The 19,248-nt window shown below is 37.2% G+C and overlaps 1 protein-coding gene across 2 annotated transcripts in view; it reads left to right on the top strand.

The window, feature by feature from the left end:
• The window catches only part of USP12 (ubiquitin specific peptidase 12), a 92,057-nt gene extending 73,901 nt beyond the window's left edge, over nt 1–18,156 (top strand). The window contains exons 5-10 of one of the 2 annotated variants that reach the window (XM_023740931.1): nt 2,046–2,122; nt 2,243–2,326; nt 11,139–11,336; nt 12,120–12,300; nt 15,125–15,203; nt 16,468–18,156. In XM_023740931.1, coding sequence (XP_023596699.1) covers nt 2,046–2,122; nt 2,243–2,326; nt 11,139–11,336; nt 12,120–12,300; nt 15,125–15,160 — 576 coding nt within the window. In that variant the 3' untranslated portion in view covers nt 15,161–15,203; nt 16,468–18,156. The remainder of the gene's footprint in view (nt 1–2,045; nt 2,123–2,242; nt 2,327–11,138; nt 11,337–12,119; nt 12,301–15,124; nt 15,204–16,467) is intronic. The other variant, XM_004386572.2, reaches the window with a different exon arrangement.
• The last annotated feature ends 1,092 nt before the right edge of the window (nt 18,157–19,248 follow it).

The following is a 19,248-nucleotide window of genomic DNA, read 5'->3' as shown; positions in this document are numbered from 1 at the left end:
TCATGTGTCTGTTAGCCGCCTGAATATCTTCTTCGGTGAAGTGCCTGTTCATATCTTTTGCCCATTTTTTAATTGGGTTATTTGTCTTTTTGTTTTTGAGGTTTTGCAGTATTGTAGATTTTTGTGATTAGATGCTGATTGGATTTGTCCTAGCCAAAAATTTTTTCCCAGTCTGTAGGTTGTGTTTTGACTCTTTTGGTGAAGTCTTTTGATGAGCATAAGTGTTTGATTTCTAGGTGCTCCCGGTTCTCTAGTCTCTCTTCTGGTGCTTGTGCGTTGTTACTTATGGTTCGTATTGTGTTTATGCCATGTATTAGGGCTCCTAGCGTTGTCCCTATTTTTTCTTCCATGATCTTTATCGTTTTTGATTTTATATTTAAGTCTTTGATCCATTTTGAGTTAGTTTTTGTGCATGGTATGAGGTATGGGTCTTGTTTCAGTTTTTTGCAGATGGATATCCAGGTCTGCCAGCACTATTTGTTAAAGAGACTGTCTTCCCCAGTTAACGGACTTTGGGCCTTTATCAAATATCAGCTGCTCATAGGTAGATGAATTTATGTCGGGATTCTCAATTCTATTCCATAACACAGTCCACTTGAATATACATACGCTGACAGAGACTAATAAGGAGCAGGCTTTTTTTTTTCCTTTTCTTTTAAGCAAATAGTGATTTTTTTGGGGGGGGAGGAGGGGTTCAACCATGAATAAAACGATATGCTCTTTAAATAGAAGCCATAACCCCACCCCAAGGAGCAGTCTATTGGCTGTTGATTATGTGTTGATCATTTGGCAGATGATCACTGTCAATAGTGTCATTTCAGTTAATAAAGGACACAGTACCCGTAAATAAATAAAATTCACTTTTCTGAATAAATTCTTAGTGATGAGCCTTTATCAGGTCAAGTGAAAGAAGTATAACTGAGTACTTAAGTACATAACAGCAGACTGGGAAGATGTTTCCAGGTTAGAGTAAGGATGCCCCAACCATCAGTTAATTGCAGTAATGGCTGGACTGGGCAATGTGTGCTATAGGAATTGGGCTCAATACTCATCTTTTTTCAGTTTAATCAACTCCAATTATTATTTTAATGCAAGTTGTTTAGTTTTGTAGTTAGTTAAATGTTAAAATTTTGTCATAACTGAATTCTAGGCCTTAGGAAATATGTTGCCCTATTTATTATTAGAGCAGTATGTCAACTTGAAATGTAGGGGTAGTCAGAATTTGGCAGTTTCCTTGATGTTCATTGTGGACTTTGGTTTGTATTAGAAGATGTCAGAATGTGTATAATACAGTCTTCTTCAGTGAAACAAAAGGTAGTTGAATTTGCTTATTAGCATTTTGAGAAATGCAGTAATAGATGAGATTGGAAAGGTAGGTTTGGGGAACCTATGTGAAGGCCTTTGGGTTGCTGTGCTAAGGCCATTGAAGTTTATTTTGCACACCGGCGATGGTAGAGGGTGGGGATTGAAAGTTTTTAAAGGAGAAAGTGATACCAGGCCTTCTTGTTTCTGGTACGCAAATATTTATTGATTCGATTTGTAAAGCATGGATACTGATCATTTCACCCATTCTTCACTAGGTCATCCTGTGGCCTGCAGTATACATTTGCAGACAAACTGTCAAAAATTAAGGGTATAAACTGAGACTATTTCCTCAAAATCTAAGCCATCATCATGCAGATTCAGTAAATGATCATTAGTGTCAATGTAATTTATCTAACTAATCCGGAGGGATGAAATCCAGGATTTCTCAAAGAGTGAATATATATTTCTTCGTCCAGTGGTACACAAATATTTGAGTACTCGTTATACTAGGTAGAAAATAGGTAGAAGGTGGTAGAAGATGATTAAGACATAATCTCTGATATCAAGATGCTCATAGGCTAGTGAAGACCGACCAATGAGTAATGGGACGGTTCTAGTGCAGGCGCTATGGTATAGGTCAGCACGAGACGCAGTGAGAGTCTGAGAATGGTAGACCTATCAGCTGGAATAGTGGCTTACTAATATTTGAAGAAATCAAAGATAATTCCTTATTTTTACAGATAAGCAGCAAAGATGAAGATTTTTTAGACCTTTCTGTTGACGTGGAACAAAACACATCAATTACTCACTGCTTAAGGTATTTATAGAATTACTTATTTTTGAAATTTAATGATTGTCTTCAGTTTAGAATATTTTTAAATGAATACATGATTTTTCGTGGCATATACAAAATAAATTTATTTTGACATTTACACAGGGGTTTTAGCAACACAGAAACTCTGTGCAGTGAGTACAAATACTACTGTGAAGAGTGTCGCAGCAAACAGGAAGCACACAAACGGTAATTTGGTGATTCTTGAATTTTTTAGTGACTGTTTGGCAGTAGATGTTGTAGAGGGGCTTTTCTAGCTGAAAGTGATTTATGAAAATTTATATTAAGTAAGAATTCTTACTTTTATCACAGTTAAGACTCATTAAATAGTTATGAGGTAAATGATGTTCCGCTTGAAGCTTTTATTACGAAGACTCTGGACCCTCAGGTAATTTTCCACATGTAGTGACATTTAATCATAAACCAATACAGTTAAAATGTTTGTCTTTGCAACTTTCCTGATTATGTAAACTTCTTTTCTTTTCAAGAATGAGTGAGAGGAGTAAGTGCTCCCCTCACCCTCACTCTGGCTTCTGCTGTTCCTACGTAGGATTTCGTACCTTCTCTCTGTGTGTTATTATGAGGACTGAATTTTGTTGTCAAGGAATGGAAACCATCATCGTTATTACTATTATTACATATCTTATTTCAAAAAAATCACAAACAGAACAAAACGTGTTTTTTTTTTCTCGAAGTCGTTTGGAAGTAAGTCACTGATATGTTGCCCGTGGTCCCAGACATTTTAGTATGTATTCCCTATAAACCAGGAAATTTCCTGTGTAACCATATCCATCAAAATCCGGACATTTACATTAACACATTACTATTATTTAATCCTCAGACTATATTTAAGTGTTACCAGTTGTCCAGTAGTGTTCTTTGTAGAAAAAAGATCCAGTCCAGAATCATATGTTACGTTTAGAATTCACGTCCCGTTAGTCTTCTCAATCTGGAACAGTTCCTTGGTCTTTTCTTGAGTTTAATGATCTTCATAACAGGATCTGGGTGTAGGTGTTCATTGCTATTGGGATGTTGCTGTTGTCAAGTCCCCTTAGTGAACAGAGCTAGAGGATGTATGTATGTGTCTGTATGTGTGTATGTATACATACATATATACATCTGCATTTATTTCTCCTCCCTCTCTTTCTCCCTTCCTCTCCATCTGTCTGTCCATCCATCCATCATCCATCCATCCAGAAACCATGAATTTATGGTGATATATCCAATTTCAGCCTGTACCATAGAGTTCATTCTAGTTTTCTCCCATTTCATATTTGTGGCTTCCTTCTCTGACAGTAAAAATTGGATCCCATTATCGTCACTGTATTTACTATTTACTTTTTGAGTCATTGCTCCTGTATGTAACCAATTGCACTCTCCCAGCCTGCTCCCCTATAACACATACACACATGCACTCTCACACAGATGCCCTCCTCTTGCCCCTCCTACCCCACCCACACAGATTCCTACCTTACTGGACCCCATCTAATGGTTTCTGAACTGAATTCTTCATAAAGGGGAGGGGAAGAGCTCAGATTTTTAAATGATTGTGTTTTTGTTTTGTTTTGGATACAGGCGTATCTACTAGGAAGGGAGGTTTTTTGGTAATGGATACAAGTAATCAAAACAGATTATTCACTATTTCCTTCCATTAGTGCAGGTGAGGGGAACAGCTCAGATAAGTCTAATCTGCTTGGGGGCGGATTATGAAATTAATCCTGAAACTTTTGTGGAAAGCACCTAAGACTCTTGGTTAAGGAAGAAGGAGTCAAAGTAGCTAAGAGGAAAGCAACTCACAAACTTTATTGACCCATCTGTGAACGAAAACATGAGCTGATCATCACATAGAATAACAGTTACACAAATAATCATATATGAGTTACTGGGGATTGTCTACAAAATTCTATTTAATGTTAGATCTTTTATTAAATTATATGAGGAATATGTGTTTTTTGTAAAGAAATTAGAAAACACAGATAAGTATTAATAAATTAAGAATCACTATTTTCAAAAGCAGGTGTCCCTGGGTGGTACAAACAGTTAAGTGCTAGACTCCAGAAGGTTGGTGGTTCAGACCCACCCAGAGGCACCTCGGGGACACAGCCTGGCGATCTGCTTCCAAACGGTCGCAGCCTTGAAACCTTATGGAGCAGTTCTACTCTGCAGACATGGGGTCACCATGAGTCAGAATTGACTCAACAGTAACAACAACAGTCACAAAAGCATTGTTAACATTTTTGTATATGTCTTAGATTTAAATGCATATGTATGTACACACATAATTCCACAAATGGAATCAAACTTTATATACAGTTTTGTAACTTTTTTCTCTCAATAAATTGCAACCATGTCATTGACGATATACTTTTACATCATTCTTAAGAGATGCTGTGTGGTGTTATTCTTTTGTATCGACATATAGTAACCTGCCAATTCTCTTTTAGACATTTAGATGTTCCCATTTTTTTGCTTTTATAAACAATGCTTTGACAAACATTTTTGCGTGTATGTACACACACATGCCACATAGTTTTGGACACTTTGTTAGACTATTTCTGTAGAATGATGTGTAAGTTCATGGAAAACAATTATACAGAAACTATATTTCCCACTGGGATCGAGTGTCAATCCTTCTGATAACTTACAGTGTGATCTTGAGCAAGTTATTTAATCTTTTTGGACCTCACTTGGATTATTGACCTCCAAGTTTCTTACCAGCTCTAAAAGTCTATAGTTCAAGTCTTAGAATAACAGAATAAGCCTGTGTTGAATATCTAGATCATGTTGTTGTTGTTAGGTGCCATCGAGTCAATTCCAACTCCTCGCGACCTCATGTGACAAGAGTAGAACTGCTCCATAGGGTTTCCTAGGCTGTAATCTTTACAGGAGCAGATCACCAGGTCTTTCTCCCATGGAGCTGCTGGGTGTGTTTGAACCAGCAGCCTTTCAGCTAGTAGCCAAATGCTTAACCATTTTGCCACCACATCTCCTTGAACAGATCATAGTTCTTACTGAAGAAACAAAAACCAGTTTTACTTAAAAAGATTTTAATCTGGGAACACTGAAGACCAATTTCTAGAAATGTTAATAATGTGCCACAATAAAAATAAAAAAGATATCCCATGATAAAATAAATTTGCTACATAATAAAATGTCCTCTTAGATAATCATCTTTTATATTGTAGACTATGAAAAAACTCAGAGAATAGAAAATAACTTTTTTCACCCAGCTTTTTCCAGAATTTATTTGCATGTAAACTGCTTTTATATAGTGCACCTATAAACTGTATTACAGCTTAGGAAGAATTTCAGTTTGGGAAATGTGGACGGAACAATTCATATACTTTTATCCAGTGGGAGGATAAAGAGTATATGGGTAAAGGTAGAGTGATGTTCCTGGGGAATTAGAAAAAGAAAGGATTTATAGCTTTGTTTCAGGTGGTGGTCTCCTTTCTTCTGGGCAGTGGGGTTGGGGAGCAAAATCTCTGTCACTCCTCTCACTTAGTGTGGGATCTGAGGATGAGTGACAGTGGGCTGGGTGCTGAGCCACAGCTCTCCTCCCTCTACTCTCCATTTAAGGAGCCCTGGTGGTACAGTGGTTAAGCGCTCGACTGCTAACCAAAAGGTCAGTGGTTTGAACCCACCAGTCGCTCCATGGGAGAAAGATGTGGCAGTCTGCTTCCATAAAGATTTCAGCCTTGGAAACCCTATGTGGCAGTTCTACTCTGTACTACAGGGTCACTATGAGTTGGAATTGACTCCACAGCAATGGTTTACTCTCCATTTACTCCATATGCAGGTTTAGCCCACGTCTGGGACCAACCCTGTCTTCATAAGGCATTGGAGAAGCACCAATGCAATGCCCAGGTGACTCCGCATCAAGTTGTTATGGCCACATGTCCATCTCAGGGTATATACCCTAGATTCAGCAATTTGGGTTCTTTCTATTCCTGAGATTAAGTGCTTACCTTTTGTTCTTATTCCCCTGTACCCATGTCCTGGTCATGGTCACTCCTGTAATATGTCAGAATCTTCTCAGCAATAGGGATTTGTCTTGTCCTAGTGAACATCTTCAGCCACCCTCCTTGCACACACCCCCATTAGGGTCCTCCTGAATCTGACCTGTACTTCTTGTTGGCTGGGTCCTTACTGTCTGTTGACAAGTTGATGCTGACTGACTTCATGTCTGCCTGGATCTCTAGGTATTGTGTAATAGTGTGTTCCATCCACTCGTTGGGGTATTCCATGGACCTCATCCACATCAGTGACAGACTCTCATCACATTGCTGGATATTGGGTTATGTTATCTTGTCTTAATTTCCTCCAATTGCTTACATCCTGGTTAGTCACCTTAGTGTTTTTCTTACATCTAGTCACAGAATTATATTCCCCTTTCACCCCCAGTTAAGTTTGCCAGAGTTAATTCTTATTTATGTTACAGTTTATAAGGGTACAGAATTTAGCCTGTGGAATTACATATCTGTACAATTATTAAGCTTTTCTGTGTGGTCAAGACTTTTCTACTAACAGGATGTGTCTTAGACTGGGTTCTCTAGAGAAGCAAAACCAGTGAAATGCCTATGTACATATATACACATATGTGTATATATATATAGAGAGAGAGATTTATATCAAGGAAATGGCTCATGTGGTTGTAGAGGCTATTAAGTCCTAATCCATGGGTCAAGCTGGAGGCTTTTCCCGACTCACATAGCCGCAGGAGCTGGCAAACCCAAGATCCAGACTGCAGAGGCTGATGAATCCTAAGATTGGCAGACAAGCTGCTAGCTCAAGTCCCAAGAACTGGAAATCAGACAAACAGGAGCCAGCTGCAGCATCCAGGGCAAGCAAAAGATCATGGACCTTGCCAGAAAGTTCATCTATAATTGGATGCAGGCCACACCCCCAAAGAAGCTGCTTTTCACCTGATTGGCTACTCACAGCAGATCCTATCATGGACGTGATCACATTATATCAGATCTTATCATGGAGATGACCACATTATTATATGATTGCCAAACTGCATCATAACTGCCAGAATCACGGCCCAGCCAAGTTGACACACAACTTTAACAATCACAGATGTTTATAAGTTCTTATGTCCTTGTGGTAGGGATATAAAATTCATCTGGGGCAGAACCTGCAAACTAGTGTTCTCTGGGCCAAATTCAGTCTGTAGATCTATTTGCTTGGCTTACATGGTTTATAAAATGGGAAATTTTACTTAAAAATTATTTTTGGATATTCTTGAAAAAAATTAGAAAATCAGACAGCACTGGGATCCTGGGCTTGCATTCCGTCATGGCGTCAATTGCCTGCAATTCAGTAGTTGGCATTCTAGTTAGGGGGTGGTGCAGACAGTATCACTCCCCAGTCTTTTGGAGGGCTTTCACTTCTAATACCTAGCTCTCTTTGGAGGACTCCCTTGAGCTACTAGAGAAGAACATTTCTGGGAATTTCTCCCCCTCTCCAAAGTCTTTGAACAATGACTGGCAGCTGGGGAAAAGGATATAAAAGCCCATCTACCTTGTTGTTGGGAGAAAACTGAGGTGAAATGTATACTCCAGGGTTTGTTTTCTTTGTGGGAGTAGGCTGAAGCTACCCTCTATGAGATTTTCCCTGAGATTAGACCCTTTCTTGGCTTCTTCCCCTTCCATTTCTTGCTTCCCCTACTTCCCATCTGGTGAGCACTACTTTAATAAATCACATGCACATCTTGTCACTGGGTCCATTTTCAGGGAACACGACCAAAACCAGGGAGGACATGCTCCCTAATTCACCATAATTCCCACCACTTTTTATTATATTGGCTCCTGTAGTCATTTGAGTTTGGAACCTTGTATGTAGTGTGGGTAGTAAATTTTTGCTGGGAAAATAATACCTGTAATTTGCTCAGTTCTGCTCTAATGATGAAGTACTTTTTATTTGTTTGTAAAAATCACATTGTTGGTCAGCATGTATGTTCTGCAGAGATGTTCAGAGAAGTTCTGGAAACTTTAGGTGAGAGTAGGGATTTTTCTTTAGGAGGAGAAATGGAATTTCTTTGATAAATAATGTAATACTGATTTTTTTGAATCCCCTTAAAGGTTCATGATTACTTTGTTATTTTAGGAATATAAAGGCATCTTTACAGTTACTGGTTTTTAGAAAGAAACTGATTTTTAACAATTCCCAAAAGTCATTTCCTGTAACTGTTATATCACGACCAAGTAGGTCATATACATTGCTGGATTCAGTTTGCTAATGTTTTGTTGATGATTTCTCTGTCTATGTTCATGAGGGATATTGGTCTGTAATTTTTTGGTAGTAACTTTTATCAGGTTTTGGTACTGGGTTTACGCTGGCCTGAAAATGAATTTGGGGGAGGGGTTCAGGGAAAATGCTGATATAAGCAGCTTGCATGCTACCATCCTCTCACAAAAACACCCCCCTCCCCTTAAAGAAAAAAAACAGAAACTGGCAGAAGCAGCTTTGTCAGAACTTTGGAAACTAGTGAAAGAGAGCAACTTTAAGTGAAACACTGAATCAAGAAAAAGGTGACATATAAACAGTAAAAAAGCTTTGGTTTTTTACTTAACCTGTGCCTTGTGCTCTCCCAGAGTTGGCCTTGGTCAGAGCTGACTTCATTTGCAAATTATTGTGTGTGCATCTTTTTACCTGTCTGGGAACTGCCTGAAGGGCTGAAGCAAGGCACTCATCTTGGTTTGACCTGTCTCAGAGCACCGTGTAGGGCTGAAGGGCAGTGAGAACTGACCTAAGGCTGTAACTGCCTGTAGGTGGCTGGCACTGAAGAGTGCAGTAAGGCATTCAGTAAGTACCTAAAGACTGGAAAGAGAGATGGAGAAGAGAGTTTCTTTTTAGAAATTAATATTTTTGAAAGCACTGTGCATACAGGGGAATTGAGGAAGCCACACGCATGCCCAGAAATTGTGTGAGAAGACCCTCTAGTTTTAATTGCTGTGAACCTTTATTGTTTCTGTTTTCTATTTTATAGATTTCTGCTCTTTTCTGTTTTCTTCCTCCTGCTTGCTTTGACTTTCATTAGTTCTGTTTTCTAACTTCTTAAGGTGATTTTAAACCTTTTTTTCTCTTCTAATCTAAGTATTTAAAGCTATAAATTTCCCTCTAAGTGCTGCTTTAGCTGTGTTTCCACAACTTTTAACATTGTATTTTAGTTATCATCCATTTCAAAATATATTCTAATTTTCCTTGTGATTTTTCTCTTTGTCCCATGAGTTATTTGGAAGTATCTTACTTAGTTTCCATATTTTGGGGAATTTTCTAGATATATTTTGCTGTTTATTTTGGTCAGAGAACATACTCTGTATGATTTAAACCTTTTGAAATTTATTGAAACTTCTTTTATTGCCCAGTTCCAATTGTACTTGAAAAGAATGTGTATTCTGAGGTTTGGGGATAGAGTGTTTCATAAAGGTCAATTAGATTAGCAGTTAGGTTGTTCATATCTTCCCTATTTTTACTGATTTTTTGTTATTGAGAGAAACCATCACAATAGCCAAGTGCTTAACTATTTGCGCCACCCAGGGACCCCTACCAAAGGTTATAAAGGCTCTTAATTTATATTGCTAGATTGCTTTATAGGAATGACTTGTTTAGATTTATTTTTTCTAATGTTTTTAAAAGTCCAGGTGAGTTGAATAATAAATATTTTAGGAATAACAAGCTGCCCACCGCATTCAAGATCTATAGAATGCAGATTTCATATGATGTTATAAGGTTATTTTGTTTTCTTCACTTCATTAGAGGCAGTGGCTTAGTAAATTTCTTTCTTTTTTAGTTATGAAAATGTTTTGCTTCCCTTAACCTACATAGAATTAAATTTTGCAGCATCCGTCAAGTATCTGTCATGTGCCAGGCATGTTAGATTAAGGAAATGGTTTCTACCTGCCAAGAATTCAGAGCTTAGAAGAAGAGAAAGATCAAAGTCACGTAAAGATTTTACAGTGTGATAAGCAATGCAGATATTAAGGGAATCTGTAAAGTCGCTGTTGGAGCTTTGAAGAGAGCCGTCATTTGTGCCAGAGTTAGGTGAGCTGAACCTTTAAAAGAAGTATAGACTGTTGTTAGGTGAAGTAAGAGTGCAAAGGCAATCTCAGGGAGAAGCTGTGCTTAAGGACATAATACAGATTATTTGGAACGAGAATGATAGCCTCTTTCACAGTTAAAAACGTAAACTCTGAAATTTCCAGATTGTTTATTTCCTTTCTAGGATACATGTAGTCATTATTCTTAATTTGGAGCTATTTCTTATCTCTGGCGAACACCTTTAGTGGAATGGTCTTTCATGTGCTTCTCATTTCAGTCTCCTAATCTGTTACTGCATCATACAGATTAATAAAACGAAAGGGTTTCTATCTCCACTCGCATCCATCACACACAGCCATCGAGTCGATTCTGACTTACAGAAACCCTATAGGACAGAGTAGAACTGCTCCATAGGGTTTCCTAGACTGTAAGCTTTATGGAAGCGGACTGCCACATCTTTCTTCTGCAGAGCGGCTGTTGGGTTTGAACCACCAGCCTTTGGGTTAGCAGCCAAGGGCTTTAACCACTGTGCCACAAGGGATACTTTTAATGTCCTTAGTACTCAGTTATACTTCTTTCACTTGACTGATGATGACTCACCACTTAGGTTTTTTCAGTTGTATCATAAGGGATTTGTATTTCAGAGATGTTTCTTGACAGAGGGCTGATGCTATTCCATCTGTTTTGGAGCCATGTAGAGTGCTCAGTCAGATTATATAGCTTGGTGATGATGGGTGTCATGGAGTGGGGGTACTGAAGACCTTCAGAATGTTACTTGATCCTCCAGCTTTGCCCACATAAAAATAATTGGTAGTAATATGCAAAACTGGGCTGTGTTAGACTATTGAAATTGACCATTAACTATATGTTAATTGAATATTCTAAAGTTGGATGATTCTCTTAAGGACGTAGTGGATGTCTTGTGAAATTTTGTTTTCATGTTTATTTTTAATAGGATGAAAGTTAAAAAACTGCCCATGATTCTAGCTCTGCATCTGAAGAGATTTAAATATATGGATCAGCTTCATCGATACACGAAACTTTCTTACCGGGTAGTTTTTCCGTTAGAACTTCGTCTATTTAACACTTCAGGAGATGCAACCAATCCTGACAGAATGTATGACCTGGTTGCTGTTGTGGTTCACTGTGGAAGGTAATTGCAACTTTGGGGACTTGTAGTGAAATTTCTAGATTAGTAAAGCAATGTACATTCAGTATGTTAATGACTGATTTGAATGTAGTGTTCTTAGAAGTTATCATTCAGTGCTTTCGTATCAAGATAAATTTATTTCACATTGGATTTTTCAGACATAATACATTTTATCATTTTCTCAAAACTTTTGTATATTAAATATTACATTATTGCCGTGATTTGATTTTTAAGAGTGCTATAACTGAAATCCTAGAACTTTGAGATTTATTAGTTTTTCGTTTCTTTCTTTTCCTTACATGGTTGGTAAAAATGATGCCGCCCAAATTTATTTTGCAAAATTAATTATCTCTGAGGTTAATTGAATACATTCTTCACATTAATGGTTATGAAAAGCTTTGGAAATAATCTTCAAAGATCAGGTTTCTGATTTTTCACCCATCGGTGTGTTTATCGTCTTCTGTCGGCCAGTTTAGTGTGGTCTCTTACTCTCACCCCCTTTCCGACACGGTGCATGTGTCTTCCCTGTGAATGTGCACGTGCATGTTAATTTATACAGTATAATCTCAGAAGAATTCCCAAACTACAAGAGCATTCCATCTGCAAAGGCTAATCAAAACGCAGACTTGGAACAGACAGTCTTCATCATTTGCTCAGAATTTCCTTTATAATTGTAAAACAGGGCACTCATCCTTTTTCCCCTGGTTTTGGGAAACTTGTACCAACGGCATATTTTATCCAACTGAAAGAGTGTTCTATCTTTATTCCTCCTGACTTTCTGCTCAGAGTATGTAATGAAGACTGGAAGAAAATGACATTTGTGTCACACAGCCCTAAACCTCCACTACCTGTGCCAGCGCTGTCTCCTCATCTCTTATTCTCAGCAGGAACCTTTCTCTTCCATATTTTGGAGCATTCTGAGGGAAGGGTGATGACATCTGAAAGGAGTCAAACAATATCAGATAATGTAAGGAGCCTTGGTGCAGTGATTCAGACCTGAGGTTTCAGAGACAAACCTGGGTTTCATGTCCACTTCTACCATTAATTGGCAGTGTGACCGCATACATAACTTCCTAAACCTCAGTTTTCTCTCCTGTAAACTGAATAATACTGACTACCTCGTCGGAATGTTAGGATTAAAAGGGAAATATAAATCACTTAGCTGCTGCTACTGTTCTAGTCATAATAATGTGATGATAATAGTGTACGTTCTAACACTTAACTTTACCATTCTTTAGCCTCTTCAAATCGGATGACAGTTTTAATCTCCTTAGCTTTTGCTAGATCTTTTGGAATTGCTCTACTCCCCAGATCTTGAGCTCTGAGATCCTGACTCAGAGCACCACCGCGGCCTCCTCCCCACTCCGGCTCCCTTCCTCACTTGATTCTCCCACCACTGTACACAGTGTCAGTTATTTAAAGCGGGTTCTCACAAGCATGGTCAGGTTCTCTTGCCCACTGTCTGCCTCTGTCTTGTCAGCTGTCAGCACTGCTGCATGAAACTGTGCAGAGATGTTTATTGACTTTCCTCACAGATCATGCTATCTGACTTGAGTGGGAATTCATTCCAGGGTGAGGTCTTCACAGCGGTTCTTCCAGATTCCACCCCCACCTCAATTTCTTCCTTTTCCTTTAGCTCGCTCTAGTTGTCTTAGGCCTTCTTCCTGTCCTTTCTTGTATCTTTTTAAATCTCTCTGGAAGTCCTCCTTGATGCTCTTCTATGGAGCTTCATCTCCAAGGCGCTGTTTCTCTGTATTCGTGTAAATTCTAGATGTGTATTGCTAGTTGTGACTTACTGCTTTGTATTATACTGTATTTATCAGTTTATATGTCTGTCTCCCTTGTAAGAATGAGAACTTAAGACAGGAAATAACTTATGAACAAGAGATTACAGTAACAATATTTGTTAATCTTTTTTTCCTTTTATTTATCAAATTTATTTGTAGGCCTGTCTCATAGGAGAATATGGAGGGTGTACATTTGCCTGCATCCTTCAACTGTTGAGGAATCCCATTCTCAGCGTGCCTGTGGCAGTTCAACTTACTCATTTTGTATTCCCAGTGTCTGGCGTATGGTAGATTTGCAATAAATATTTGCTGAATTTTAAATATTATTTTTAAAGCCCATCTCAGGCACCAACTCCACCATGTGACTAACCTTCTCTTTCAGTAGATGAAGGTTTCCACTTACCAGCCCCTGTGACTCTAGTGGAGTTTGCCTTGTACGGTATTTCCGGTGTAGTTACCTGCTGTACTGGAGTGTCTGCAGAGCGGGAGCTGTTGGTCTCTTCTAATCCCCATAGCAACCAACATAGTTATTTGCACACAGTAGGCATTCGTATGTCAGATTGAGCATGTTTTATATTCAGAATGTAAATTCCTAATAAACTCCTTAGATACAGGTTTGTTAGCCTCAGTCCTTTTCATTATTAGTTTCTGAGATTAGGTTTTGTCTACCATTCGTCACAGTAACTGTGCCAAAGGAAAACACTGCCTGACTTTTCTCATCTTATACCTACCAATCCTCAACCCACCCACTCCTCCCCTCTCAGCCTCCATTTCTCAATCTTTCTGTGATTTTTCTTTGTTTTCACCCTCTTTCCATGTTTTTTTTTAATTATTTCCTCCCTTTTCTTATGTGAAGTACAAGACTCTAGATGAATCCTACAGAAATGGAGAAAATAGCCTTATTTACACATTAGAAGTTGTTTTTTTTTTTCAAGTTTTGAGGTGTTTTCCTTTGTAGTGAAAAGTTTATAAAGCACTCTTGTGTCATTCTGTCACCTAGGATATTCATGTCACCACAGGATAAAGGATCTGAGAACATGAGACATGATAGGAGGTGGCTCATTCTAATGTCTGCAGTTGCTACTTTTAGAATAGTATTCACCTTAAAGAATAATTTCTTTTGAAAAATTATTGCAAGCAAAATGTAATTATACTTACAGAATTACAATTTAATGAAAATTATATATGCTTTATAATGAATAAACTCTGTCATGTCGTTTCATAAAGCAAAGCGTTTCTTTTAAAGGAAACAATCCTTCGTTAATTTATTTTTATGCATACCTAGATTTCTGTATTCTGCCTTTGTTTAAATGAGATGCAGAGGTGATTATAAATAGTGGTGCTAAGAATTAGATATAGATAGCACTAAAGATACTAACCATTGGGCAAATGTCATTTACTTTTAAAGAAGCTTACGAAGTTCAATCTTGATTTCAGAACTGTGGAATTAATTTGATATCTTTGGCTTTTCAAGTATCACATTGGATCTTTCCTTAAGGGAGAAAAAAAAAACCTATTACCAAGGGGATGAGGCTTAGAAATAATTGTACATTTGTTGTTTTGTAGTTTAACTGAGCATGTTCAAGCTGTGACCAAAATAAATAAATAAAATAAGCTATAAAAATTATTTAAACCTTTCATACAAGCAAATTTGAACAGTATTACCAAAAAAAAAAATTTGAGAAGTATTACAAAGACAATAAAAGAATTTTGAGTATTCAAAATTCAGTTCTATAAAATTCAATAAAGGATTTTCTACAAGTCGAATACTAGCTATATCTTTCATAGTAGAGTACTAATTATTTGATTTTAAAATGGAATGCCAGTTCAAATCAGCACAGCTTGCTCTTCTTTTTCTTTTGGTAGAGGGTGGGGGGAAGAATAGATAAAGGGGTATTTTTATCTGTTTTCACTTTTTCTACTCTATACAACATGTGATTTGGGGCATAAAAGTAATATTAATAAACACTGTACAAAATTAACTTTTATTTCTCTTTGTTTTAGTGGTCCCAATCGAGGCCATTATATTGCAATAGTTAAGAGTCATGATTTTTGGTTGTTGTTTGATGACGACATTGTAGAAGTAAGTAGTTGGTTTCTTACTTTCTTATTGCACTTTAAAGTTGTGTTTATATTTTGCTCTTCACGTATGTCTCACAGCTTCTCATTTGTACATGACAGGTGATGAGTATTAGACAGATGTCTGGGTCTTCAGGTTATAGTTTAATTCCTACTTCTTGCTCCCTGATGTCTAACCTCAGTGCTTCAGTGGTCATCTAACCATTACCATTTAGAATAAACAAGGAAAAGCTTTCAACGACAGTGCAATTAAAAAAAAACTTTGATTATTAAAAAAAAAAGTCATCTGGAACATGCTGCAGTAAAGTACACATTACTTAACAACTCGAATTTTTATATGTGCACACGTGTCCACACATGCATGTGCACACACACTCACACTTTTGCACCCACCATCCAAATCAAGATTGAGTACATTTGCAATACCCCATCAGGCTCCCTTGTTCCTCCTCCTGGTCAGTACCTCAAAAAGTTCTTTACCTTCTGTCCCTGGAACTCGATATTTTGACTTTTATCATTATGATTAATTTTGCCTCTTCTCGACTCGACTGCAGTGGGTTTGGTTTTTTGCGGGGGATATTCTTGAATATAAATGGACTTATACAGTAGGACTTCTTTTGTTTCTGGCGTTTTTCACTTAGCGTTTTAATCTGTGAGAACCATCTTCTCTGTAACAGTATTAAAACATAAACCCATTGCCGTTGAGTAGATTCCGACTCATAGGTCTTTTTAATTACTGTATTGTTTTACATTGCATGAATATACCAGATTAGAAATTTGACTTTTTGCCCATTATTAACTATCATGAGTAAAACTGCCTTGGTCATCCTTGTATGTGCCTTTAGCTGGACTTATGCGCTCATTTCTCTTGGGTATATATTAGGTTCGATCATATGAAGTTGACATTTTTGTAATCCAAAATGGTTTTCATACGTTTTAACCTATTCCTAGGAATAGAATTGCTAGAGCAAAGGGTAGTTGTATGTATATCTTTAGAAAATTCTGCCAAACATTTTTCCACAGTGTTCGAACCATTTTACATCCCCACCAGCTATGTGTGAGAGTTCCAGTGGTCCCACATTCTTGCCAATATTTGGAATTGTCAGTATTTTTAATTTAAGCCACTCTGGTTGTACAGAGCTATTTTATAAATGAGAAAATGGAGGTCATGATTCAGAAGTGTTGAAGATTTCACTGGTAAGAAATGCATGTCGAGTAGTTCAGAAAGCTCATTTATAAACTAATAGTGTGTACCTTTTGCATCACAGAAAATAGATGCACAAGCTATTGAAGAATTCTACGGGTTGACATCAGATATCTCAAAGAACTCTGAGTCCGGTTACATCCTCTTCTATCAGTCTCGGGACTGAATGGGAACTGTGATGAAGAGAGGACTTTCTGCCTCATTTCTTCTCTGGTTATTTTCGAAAGGATCAAGTACTGATTTTTCAAGAAAAGAGAAATGCAGGAAGCTCAGGGGGCAGCAGCACACTTTGCACACAATAAAGCAAAGAATCTGGATGAACAAGCCCTTCCTATCATGGTAGTTGATTTATTTGCTCAGGTATCATGCTGTCTGTGCAGTTCATACAACCAGTGAGTACAAGCAGAGATACCAGCTCCTCTCATCAAACAGCCTTCCAGTCATTGGCATGCGTTTTCTTTCTGTCACTTGCACCAGTAATTATTTGAACTCCTTGGGGTGCAGTAGAAAGAATAGGAATCTGTGCCAGGTTGTATTGATTATGTAAGAAGACAATATTGAATACACTGCATCAACTTGCCTGTGTTCAGTATGTATAGAAAGCTTGTTCTGTGGTTTTCTTCAAGCATAAACCAGAAATACTTTTGGGCCCAACACTTGCAGTTGCCTTCCTGATGTAATAAACTAACAGATACTAGAATCCAGTGTCAGGAAGACAAATATGTTTTGCTTCTCTGAAGAAGCTTATAATAATATACAGTATATGTATATGTAGGGAACAATTGGTCGAAAAAGGCTTTTTGTTTCCCCAAGGGGAAAGACTGGCTTTGTAATTATAATTTTTTTCTTATTTATTTTACTTAAAACTGGTAGAGTCTAAGTATTGTATGAAGTGCCCATGATTCTGTCAGTAAATTTGAGCATATTTTTATTAGTTTTTGTCAGTTTGATATGTCCTTTTGTTTCTCTCTTTAAGGTGAATTTTAAATTCTATTTGAAATCAGTAAGATACCTTAAGAAAAATTTCAATGAGAGGAGATAAATATTCTTTTTCAGGAGGAACTGATATCTCTGGCTAAATATTTGTCCTTTTGTTATAGTTCCTAAGTCAGTTATTTTATTCAGCTTTAATTTTAGTAAAATTTAAAAAAAAACTATCAAAATTCCCTATAAATGATAAAAGAATGATAGAATGATAAAAGAAATTCTGGTGCAATGGTGGAATGTCAGTCTTTAGAGTTCTGAAATATTCTGTTTAGAGTTGAGGCCACGCTTGGAAAATTCATGTCATAACAATTATGTTATTTTCAAATGTCATTCTTTACCCTGGAAAGAAGTAATCCATTCTTTATAACCCCAGCACCAAGGGTAGCTAGCTACAAAACTCCTTTGGAGATTAAATTTTAATGAAGCAGACCAGGAATACAAAAAACAATACTGTAAGCGCATTCAGGAATTGAAATTTGTGTTTGTTAAGACTTCATCCTGTTGGAGGTTTTTAAGAAGTAATATATGTAATGTAAAATATATGTAAAACAAATTAAGTTGCTGTTGACACTTTTCCATGCATCAGTAAGTTGTCTGATAGTAGGCGAATGTAACTTGCAGAAAATAATTGACTGTATATTCCAAATAATTGCAATTGGGCCTTGAATGTTCTTTATCAAACCCTTTCAGGCAGTAGTCTCTCTCTCGTTTTTAAATTGCTGTAATTTTCTAAAGTTATTTTACTAAAGCTGTTGAATATGAAAAACAGGCAACAACAACAACAAAAAAATAGAATGTTTTTTGTCTGCTGCTACTATTAACATTTATTATCTGTATCTTTTAGCTCAGGAAATGACTTCACCTATTCGTTCAGTGACCAGATTTTAACAGGGTCACTTAGCTGATTGGGCTCTTGAAGCAGACTTGCTGGAAGAAAATTATGATGGATTTTAACAAATTGCTTTTTATGATACAGTTTCTGAAGTCTTACCCAGGCTGGAATTGTTTTGTACAAATTCTACATAGCCTGCCCTGTCTGCCCGCATTGTGGAGATTCACAACCAGGAATGTGGGGAAAGTCTTAGCGATGGGAAGGATACATTTTGTTTTAAGAGCTTAAGCCAGATTGTCTTGGAATTTAGAGCTGTATTCCTGTGGCTTTCAATACAGGGAAAATGAGTAAAGTTAAGCTGAATCAGTTTTTTATATCAGTTAAGCCACAGCATATATAAGAAGGAAAGATGAAGTCATTTGCATAAGAGTACAGCATTGGAATACTACATTGTGTTTGTTTTTACATTTTGCATTTAAAAATATACATATGCCATAAAAGCTAAGGTTCAGTTTCACACGAAAGCAAGTTATGGCATTTTTGTTGAGTTCCATGGTAGGTTCCACATTTTGTTCAGATCTACACCTTATTTAATAGTATGATTTATCAGGGGAGGGACTTAGGGGGTGAGGGTTCTAAATTTACTCTTAGTGCAGCTGAATCTAAGTAAGAAGTTTTGAAGTTTATCAGAGATTCAATGTACTTTAAAGCATATAGGGGTAGGGCTGGGAAAAATAACGCAGGTATAATAAGTAAGAACAGTGGCCCATCTAGAAAGCATTGTGAGGTTGTCTGTTGGTTGACTGTGGTTAAATGAAGGGCAGATTTAAGTTGTAAGTGGTGGCTGATTGCTGTGTAACTATGTACATGTTTGTTGGGATGGCTGTCCCATATTTTGTATATTGGAATAAAAATTTCTATAAATTATCTTAACTAAAAGTAAATATTCTAAATTAAGTTCTACTTCTAGGTCCCATGGTTTCAGTCTTGGAAACTTTACCTTTAGAAGATTACTTAAGACAGGAA

This window comes from Trichechus manatus, unplaced genomic scaffold (genome assembly GCF_000243295.1).
Source record: "Trichechus manatus latirostris isolate Lorelei unplaced genomic scaffold, TriManLat1.0 scaffold00168, whole genome shotgun sequence".
Classification (NCBI taxonomy): Eukaryota; Metazoa; Chordata; class Mammalia; order Sirenia; family Trichechidae; genus Trichechus; species Trichechus manatus.
Note: the sequence above shows the minus strand (reverse complement) of the source record. Positions and strands in the feature narration are given on the sequence as shown.